The sequence below is a fragment of the Morus notabilis genome, unplaced genomic scaffold (genome assembly GCF_000414095.1).
Source record: "Morus notabilis unplaced genomic scaffold, ASM41409v2 Scaffold306, whole genome shotgun sequence".
NCBI classification, from domain to species: domain Eukaryota; kingdom Viridiplantae; phylum Streptophyta; class Magnoliopsida; order Rosales; family Moraceae; genus Morus; species Morus notabilis.
In genome coordinates, this window is record NW_010359946.1 from 624,715 (window position 1) to 635,199 (window position 10,485).

Below are 10,485 nucleotides of genomic sequence, written 5' to 3' on the forward strand. Positions count from 1 at the left end.
AGTAGCAGTAGCAGTAGCAGTAGCAGTAGAAGTAGCAGTAGCAGTAGCAGTAGCAGTAGCAGTAGCAGTAGGAGTAGGAGTAGCAGTAGGAGTAGTAGTAGCAGTAGCAGTAGTAGTAGTAGTAGTAGTAGTAGTAGCAGTAGTAGTAGTAGTAGTAGTAGTACTACTACTACTACTACTACTACTACTACTAGTAGTACTAGTAGTAGTAGTACTAGTACTAGTACTACTACTAGTACTACTACTAATTTTTATACACAAGATTATGAAGTTCCACGTTGTCTGCAGAATGTTATAACTGAAGTTGAAGGTTGATAAAGTAATAAGTACATTGTCAAAATAGTGTGAGCTTTTTTGAGGTAAAACCCTCAAGAACAAAACTATACAAGTTTAGACTTAAAACGGAGAATTTCGTATACCAAATAAAGGCGTAGGCTATTGCTCAAAATTTCTAACCTAAAAGTAATCTAGCTTCAACTTTTTTTAAAATCGAAATAAAATATATTTTAAAATATTTTCTTAATAAAAATAAAATATTGTATTTTAAAAAATAAAAATATATTTTAAAATCGAAAGAAAAGAAAAATAAAAAAAGTTCATGGTCATTCCTTACTTGACTTTGAGAATGCTTACATGAGACTCGCAGTACGGGGACAGAATAATTAACTATTTACTTTCTTAAAATTGGCCAATATTTCTTTGAAAATGTGTTACTGAAATGTTATAAACAGGGAATTTACACTAGAATATGAAATAAGGATGGTTTACTGGGCACACTTTTAAATTTGTACTTTAGTTGTTTTAGGATGCACCAATTACCGGCCAATGCAAAGTTAAACTAAATTATTTAAATATGAACTAAGACACATATACAGTTGATTAGTACTATTAAACAAATTATTATACACCACTAATCAATAAACAAACATTTGCTCTTTTGTGCCAAATCCAATGAAAGTATGTACAGTAGGTACCCAAAAAATGACAATCACACAAAAATTAATACAAATTCAAATACACCAATCATGGAAGTTACTTTATGCATTCTTTATTCTTGCGTGTAATTGAAACTAATAGGAAGAGCTGACCAACTAGTCCTAAAGTTTTAGTAGACTCTTTTTGTCAAGTAGGGTCTAGCTTCTGGGTCATGGCTAATTAGTCTGTGGGCGGCAATCACAAGAGGTTTTTGTGCACGTTTGATAGACCGTCTCTTCATTTCATAAATTTAAGTTTTTTAATTTTAAGTTTTTATAGTAAAATTTTCTCAAAAAATGTCATATTTAATTTTTTTTATTACAGTAAAATATTTTTAAAAAATATTATATCTCAACTTAAATTGAAAAGTCGAATCCGCAAAATGAACGAGCCTATAATAGAATTTATTACCCTAACAATTTATTACCTTACACATAGAAATTCGAGGGTTTGTATAGAGGTTCAAGAAAATAGAGAGTTGTGAGATGAACGTTTTCTCTTGTAAACTTCTCCTTCAAGAAAAAAAAAAAAAGTAAAAAAAAAAATTTCGTGATACAGACACTATACTTACTCGTGAAAACCAGAATGATCCCCAAATGTCTCACATCGGTGGTCACATTGGTGAAGACCACAACGAAACCACCAAATTAGCCAACCACCCCACCCACAAATGACACTCGCTCCAAAATCTAATCCATTAGGCCAAGAGGCCACACTTGCCTCCAAATCCTTCGTTGTGAAACCTATGTCGTGTTTAGAATTGATTCTCTTTTTATTTTTTATATTTTTTGAGAGAAAAAAAAATTAAACATTTTTAAAATTGTGTTTGACGCAATAAAAATAAAAAAACAGAAATAAAAATGATTTTTTAGTTTAGTATAAAATGATAGAGAAATGAAAAATGACTTTTAGTCGTTTTTTATTTTTTATTATTGTTTTCTCATTTCTAGAGCGGAGAGAGAGAGACATTAATGAAATTTTTATACTAGAAGTAATCTTTTGATAAAATTACTAAACACATTTTTAAAAATAATTTATGTCTGAGATTAAAAATATTTTTATTTTCATTTTTATACAAAAAAAAATAAAATTCTTTTAATCCAAATTCTAAACGCCCACTTAGAGTGCCATTTCTCGGACCAATGGAGCGTAAATGCTGAACTCGGCCCCAAGAGTGAGGCACGGGCAAAGTAACCCCAGCGCAAGTGTGAGAGAGATCCTAACTCCTCAGTAAACTTTTCTTGCACGAAATTCTAAACGCCCACTTAGAGTGCCATTTCTCGGACCAATGGAGCGTAAATGCTGAACTCGGCCCCAAGAGTGAGGCACGGGCAAAGTAACCCCAGCGCAAGTGTGAGAGAGATCCTAACTCCTCAGTAAACTTTTCTTGCACGTTTCATTTTTCGTTTTTTCTTTTTTTTTTTTTTTTTAATGAAACAACCATGAAACTAATAACAAAAGAAAAAGTTCAAATCTTACAACATTTTTCATAGGGACCTTCCTCGATACGCCAATATACTGGTAGGTTAGGTTTTCTGTCCGTCATATCTGCATAAAATCTCATAAAACTTAAAAGTACGTAAATCCAACGGTTACTTTTCATACCTTATAGATTATTTCGTAATCTATAAGTTATTTTTTGGGGTTATATTATGTAATGACATCAAAATTTTGTGTAGTGGTGAATAATAAAGTTGAAAAAAAAATAATAGATAAATTTGAAATTTTCTCAAATAAATCAGGATCATAAGACAAAATGGGAATCACACAACATCAAACTTGGAAAAACAAAAAGGGATGTTTTTAAATTAATGATTCAATATTGGTCAATTCGTGTAAATAATTATCATTCTAATTGCGCATGTGTAGCACCTTTTCAATCAATATGTTGCCATGGAATTTCTAAAGCATAGCCAAGAATTTTTATTTATATTAATTTCTAAACTATAAGAATACATATGATACAGTCGCAAAAAACATTTATTTAAAACGCAGAAAATAGAAAAGCTAATGACAATTGTTTATTCTAACCCCAAGGATCACTTATCACATTTTTATTACACAAAAAGAGGTGGGATGCTTTGTTCGTTTGTAAAGAAATTAGTTTGATCAACTATAGTCTTTACACGAACCAACCTATTGAAATTACTCTTGAAATACTTGGTGCCCCAAATGCTTGCATGAGAAATATTGTTATAAGTGATGCCATCCTTGTTGTTATTCATCCCAATATCAAGGTCTCTGAAATTGAAAAACGCAGTCCTTGGATTTTTAGACACATAAGGAGTCATGTAATCGTAAAGTCTTCTTAACCAAGTTATATGTTTGTTGGGTGATGTAATATCCACTTCTTCTTCTTGCCATTGCACAAAGTAATGGATGTAGTAGAGGTTCCCGACTCGGTGTGGGAATGGGATTGCGGATTCTGAAATCTCATTCATTTTTCCTCCGTAAGGAAATACATCAATCGAAGTACTTCCTACCTCTTCTTCGTATAACTTTTCCAACATTCTTTCAAACACGTCATCTGGAATAGGCTCTTTCACATGGTCAGATTTTGCCTTGAAAGACGCGACTTTGTAAGCAGATTTCCTATTAAGTAAAACATCCAAGGATTCTCCATTTCTGAAGAAGTTGAAATAGAGAAAGGACTCTACCCATTTCATTTCGGTGCACTCCTCTCTTAGCAAACCTAACTCAGGAAACTCCTTTTGCATTAATTGAAGGAGCCTATCCACGCTGCCATGGAATGTCCCTCGGGGGAAAGCTTCTAGTATAATTGTTTTATTCCCTTCTTTATCAGTAGAACTCGCAGTTCTGAATGTGATGTAGATTGACAGATGCTCATCGATTTTGTCTGCACGCCTTTGCCACTGATGAACGAACTTCTTTGTTGCAGCATCGTTCATATTCCGCTTAACATCAAACACAGTCACTGTCGATGGCACAAGAACTAGTTGAAGTTTCCATGCAAGAACGATTCCAAAGCTCGCTGCTCCACCACCACGTATGGCCCAAAACAAATCTTCACCCATAGATTTCCGATCAAGAATTCTTCCTTTAGCATCGATTAATTTCGCGTCAAGAACATTATCAGCCGAGAGGCCATATTTTCGAGTTAAGTAACCGTAGCCTCCTCCGCTGATATGTCCACCAACACCTACAGAATGGCAATCACCAGCAGGGAAGGCAAGATTTTCACTTTTCTCACCAATCTTATAATAAAGCTCACCCAGTGTAGCTCCAGCTTGAACCCATGCAGATTTGCTCTCGACGTCTATACTAATTGAACTTAAATTTCTCAAGTCAATTAGGACAAACGAGACACTGGACACATAAGAAAGACCCTCATAATCATGGCCACCACTTCGGGTTCTAATTTGAATGCTATGTTTCTTGGAGCAAAAAACAGTAGCTTGAACGTGGGAGAAATGAAATGGAGTGATAATGGCAAATGGTTTTGGGGTCGAAGGAGAAGAAAAACGTTTGTTTTGTATGGATGAATTCAATGTAGTGGAATACGATGGATTATTTGGAGTGATGTAGGTAAAGGTTTTAGAAGTGTTGGTAGATTTCTCGGATATACGAGTGGTGAGGCATTGAAGAAAGTCTTCATGAGTGTGCGCTGAATTTGCTAACGAAATTGAATAAAGAACGATGATAATTCTGGCAAATGATGAAGATAATGAAAAGTACTTCATTTTTCTTGATGAGTTGGATTTTGGAATAATATTGTGAGAGTGCAAGGATGCTAGTTGCATATTTATAGCACACAAGTGCTTCATATTTTATTAATTTCTTGACCGATCGACAGCTATTTTGAAACCGCTATATAGAATGTATAAACAATACGATACTTTTCAAAAAAAAAAAAAAAACACAGATTATTATTATTTTTTTGTCTAATACTAATAAAAATTTTATTAACTTGAAAAAATGATCGTATTTAGAATGATTTATTAACTTGAAAAAAGGATTTTTGTTTTATTAGTTTCTTGCACGTGAATGATAAAAATAAGAGAACCCTCCATTGTGTTAGGTGGTATTTGTTTATGATTTTATTTTATTTTATGGGAAAGTAGCGCATGTATTGAAACTATTTGTTCTATTCTTATCATTTAATTAAAAAAATAAAACAAAGAAAGATATCCCGTAGCTGTGAATCTCACAATTCACATTTTCCATCCCTTCTAGAGGCATGACATTCTCAATTTCCCACAAACCGCGTGAACAACATTCAAGGCAACAATCTTGTCAACTAATGTGTTGCATTTTTAACCATTGAAGCGAGCAAAAAGTTTCCAAAATTAACATTTTAGAATTTGTCCGTACCATTTTATGTGAAAAGTTAACATTAAATTTTTCACCAAAAAAAATACGTTCATGATCGAATGCCAAATTTCTTAAAGTACTATGTCTCTAATTCACCATAATAATTTAGTATTCGCTTGAAAATCTTTTTCCATTAATTAGCAGTACTACAAAAAGCACAACAGATTACAATTTTGGGTCATCCTAAAAAAAGTCTTCTAAAAATATAAATGTGATCGGCCGACATTTATAGTTTCAATCGTTGTCATTATAGGTACACATACATATTGCGTTGCTTGTAGAAAAACAAAATTTAGTACTCTTTGACTTTTATTTTAAGACCATAATCGTAGAATCTAGACTTGAGAACATAATCGTAGCCAAAGCTTGATATTCAAATTTTTTCTTTAGTGTCTTACTTTTCATAGCTTACCTTTCAAAACAAAAAGAAAAAAAAAAACAAAACAAAACTTTTCACATTATCCAAAACTTGAAGGTTTGAGTTATTGAAGAGTTGAAGAATTTGTTTAAGATTTGAGAAGATACCTGAACATTATCCAACCCGAAGAAAAAAGATAAAGAAAGAAGATAAGTGGTACTAGAAAGCATTAATTAGTCAGAGACTATTGTAGATTACCGATTAGGTATAACAAAAATCTGGAATTAGTTGATGTAGCTTCACGTTTGTAGTTCTTTTGTGGAAGAAGATATTTAAACTTTAGGAAAGATCTAACTTATCGTTGATTACTTCATTGTAAATAATTCCTTGCGTAATCTAGAGCTTATTACTTTTAAATAAGTTTTCGAAGGCACAATTTAAGCGATTTGGATTGGTATATTACTTTTAAATACGTCTCTTGTTTGAAATGGAATAAGATTGCTTATTAAAAAGTTTAACAACCATTTAAGCGATTTTGATTGGTAGAAGAAGAGACGTAAAAAAATTGTGTTTAAAAGAGCTTAAATGGATTGAAATAGTTGTTAAACTTTTTAATAAGCAATAAAAATTTTATAATAAAATTTATAATGTGTTATTAACACTTTTGTACAAGTTTCAAAATTCATTTTAGAAGAGCTTTTTTGAGAAGTTAACTTTTATGCCTTCAGTCAGAAGCTCTTCTTGAGGGTTCTTGAGGGTTAATTAATATGCTCTTTTGACACATGTTACATGTACAAACACTTTTAAATTTTGGAACATGAAGCATAAAGCACCTTCTAAAAACGTCTGTCAAACAGGCCCTCAAAATAAGATAAGACCTTTTAATGTAAAACCCTCTACAACAAAATTGTACAATCATATGTCTAAAACGAATAATACTATATCAACCAGAGACGTGGGTAATATTAGGCAAATACAAACCAAAAGTAGTTTAGCTTCAAATTGTTTTTAGTCAAAATTCTATCATCACATCACATTTGGTCAAACGTTGACATGAGAATTTTCTTTGAATAATATTTTATTTCAAATGTAGAAAAATTTATTAATAGACGTTGACATGAGAGTTGTCTTTGAATAATATTTTATTTCAAACTGCAGAAAAATTTAATAGCATTATGTAGAAACCCATTCTCTTTTAATAATATGTTATAGGTTATAGATTATAAGTATAATAGATTTTAAATATTATATAGATTATAGATATATTTTACTAAAAAAAAAAGTAGAAAAGTGAGAAGCAAAAAATAGACCAAAAAGATGTAAATAAAGAAGAAAGAAGGACTAAAAACTAAAGTAAAACACTAAAAACAAGATAAAAAACAGCGAAATGTTTCATCGTTTGAGGCGATTTTCCGAAAAACTAGTTGTTATATATATATATATATTAAAAATTATTTATTGGGCATATATAAAGAAATGTAATCGAGATGGTCAAAGTTTAGATAAGAACATATATGAAAAGAAATTATTTTAATGGGGGCAATTAGAGAAAATTATTTATGAGAGAAAGAAAAAAATGTATAGTAGGAAAAAGAGTAACAATAAAAAAAAAAAGAGACGATAGAAAAAAGAAAAGAAAAAAACAGAAAATAAGCAAAAAAGAACCATTGATGAAAAGAAAAGTCATTTTGCTAATTTTACAAACTTCAGTTGTTATAAAAAAAAGAAAAAAAAAAACCTTAAAAAAGGACTGTTTACCTCTATATATCAGAAATAAAGAAAAAAAACAAAACAAAAAAAACAAAAAAAAACAATGTGGGAAGCGTCTCGCACAGCACCGTGTGAAACGAATTCGCACTTAGTAATAGGTAATGGATATATAGCATGAAAATAGATTACTTAGTATAGACTTAGCATTTTGTCTTATTTTATGACATTTGGTCAACTAATACGTATAAAAAAAAGTTAAAAAATTACAAGGTGGGAACAATTTTATAACTTCTTAAAAATGTTATACTAAACAATACATTTTACTCGAATTCAGGAAAGAATTCAGCAATTTTTTTAACGAGAAATCCCTACTTTCTTCTCTCTAGTTTTTATTGTGGAGTTCCACGTTATCCGGAGAATGTTATAAGTGAAGGTTGATAAACTAAGGGAGAATGAAGTAGATATCATATTTGTAGAAAATAATTGAAGTAAATAGTAAATTTTAAAATTATTTGAAGTAAATAATAGTTTACCGTGTAAATATTTCATTTACGATTTTTTTTTAAGACTAGTAAAAAGATTTTTTTTCACATAAATAAATACTTTTTACGATGCAAATTACTTTCTACCAGTTGTAAATGAATCATTTACATGGTAAACTACTACTTACTTCAAATAGTTTTAAAATGTATTATTTACTTAATTTAGTTTTATAAATATGTTATTTGCTACAATTTCCATAAAGTAATAAGAACAATGTCATAAGGTTTTTTGAGGTAAAAAAACCAAAGAGCAAAATTGTGTAAGTTTAGACAAAACGGAGAATTATGTACCAAATAAAGGCGTAGCTTTCATCAAATTTCTAACCTAAAAGTAATCTAGCTTCAACTTTTTTTGGCCAAAATTGTGTCATGATATTAAATTTGGTCAAAATTGGATAAGTGTCGTCTTTGAATAATATAAGTATAACTGCATGAGATCAGTTGGTATAAAGTTAGTATTGTCTCCAATTTTTTATAACATTGAATGAACTAAAAGTTATCAAAAGTGAGGGATACTAAACGATAAGAACATGTAAGAATAATTTTATTATCTTGGAGAATGCAGGACGGAACAATGCATTAATTTAGATTTTACTTGAATTCATGAAAGATTATTATAATCTTCCCTATCTAGAAATCACAACTTTCGTATTCCTCTTTTAACTTATGTCGACAAGCATCATACTCAGAAATACTAAGATTATCTACAATACAAATTTTAATATTAATTATATATTTGGTACCCAACAGAAAAAATATAATAATTATATGTTTGATATGTTATGTTCTATTAATACTAATACTATTTCAAAAGTGAAATTTACTTTTTACCACAATCGTTTATAAGCTTTGACAATTGTAAACATAAACCTTTAATTGAGTTTTTAAAAAAAATGTGAAAATGCGAATGTTGCAATAAATTAACGAAAAAGAAACATATCAACCGGTAGCAATTAAAAATACCAAATTTATCATATGTTATACTTGGTAGAGAATTATAGTATAATATATGACAAATTTAACACAACAGATGAATTGCGCTTGCGAGTTTTTTTACACTCAAATATCAAATTTGTCTTTAGCACATCAATTATGGCATTGAATTTGAGATACACTGAGTGCAATAACATTTACGCTGTTAGTTATCCACTAGTAGAATTTTAATCAATTTTTTTTTTTAAATTTGCAAAATATTTGTTGGAAAATATCTTGTAATTAGTTATAAACTTATAATCGGGAAATTTATACTAGAATAAAGAATTAAATATCGCTTCTTTCGAGCACTTTTCCATTATTTAGTTGTCTTGTGATACCCAAATTAGATTTTGCTTGTGCTCCATCTACACAAAATGATAATCAAATTCCATGGGATAACTTTCATAAAGTTAAAAAACCTAGGTCCAATCTCATCACAAATTTAATAGTTCTTTACTTAGTTTATTACTGAAAAATAATGTACAGTTTGCCAAACCAAACTTGACCAAAACACTTTACATGATTCTAAGTACTCATGCAGAGTGCATGGGATTACAAAAATAAATAAAAAAACGAAAAGAATAATTCATCGGAAAAATAATTTCTTAAAAAAATAAAACCATTGAATTTTAAAAAGTAAACATATTTGAAAATCGAAAATAACGAAAAATAAAAAAAGCGTATGTCGTCATTCATTAACACAATTTTAAGAATGCTACATGAGTTTTAGACATGTAATACGTGGACTTCAGAATAATTAGAAACTATTTACTTTCTTAAATTTGGCCAATATTTCTTTGAAAATACGTTGCTAAATACACTAGAATATGAAATAAGGATAGCTTGCTTCGAACAATTCTAAATTACTTTAGTTGTTTTACGATGCACCAATTACCGGGCAATGCAAAGTTAAACTTAAATAATAAAATATGAACTAAGGCACAAATACAGTTATACCCACTAATCACTAAACAAACTTTTGTTCTTTTATGCCAAATCCAATGTAAGAATGTACAATAGGTGCCTCCATCATTGACTACTGATGGGTATTTGTGTCTGACTGCTTATTTTCTTGATAAGAATTGGAAGTTACATAAAAGAATCTTGAATTTTTGTCTTATGCCCCCTCCACACACTGGGATAGCGCTATCTGAGAAAATCTTTTCCTTATTAAGTGATTGGGGAATTGAGGAAAAGATTTTCAGTATAACTTTAGATAATGCTGCTTCGAATGATGTCTCCGTGGATGCATTGCAAAAGCAATTGAACTTGCATGGTTTGTTGCCTTTTCATGATGAGTTTTTTCATTTGAGATGTTGTGCTCATATACTTAATCTTGTTGTGCAAGATGGTTTCAAAAGTATTGATAAGTCAGTTGAGAAGATTCGAGATAGTATAAAATATGTTAAAGGATCACAACAAAGGAAGTAAAAGTTTATAGAATGTGTTAAGTTAGTATCGATGGGAAGCAACAAAGGATTGTCTCAAGATGTGGTTACTAGATGAAATTCAACTTATCTTATGCTTGAAAGTGCTCTCTTTTATAGACGTGCTATTCTACGATGCCACACTTTTATTTTCTGGCACAAGATA

General features: G+C 30.3%; 1 protein-coding gene across 1 annotated transcript; it reads right to left on the minus strand.

Moving 5' to 3' along the window:
* Positions 1-2,912: 2,912 nt before the first annotated feature.
* LOC112091115 (cannabidiolic acid synthase-like) lies at positions 2,913-4,692 on the minus strand. The gene has a single exon (XM_024163961.1). The coding sequence runs from the start codon at positions 4,674-4,676 to the stop codon at positions 3,033-3,035; it is 1,644 nt and encodes a 547-aa protein (XP_024019729.1). The 5' UTR covers positions 4,677-4,692; the 3' UTR covers positions 2,913-3,032.
* Positions 4,693-10,485: the final 5,793 nt, after the last annotated feature.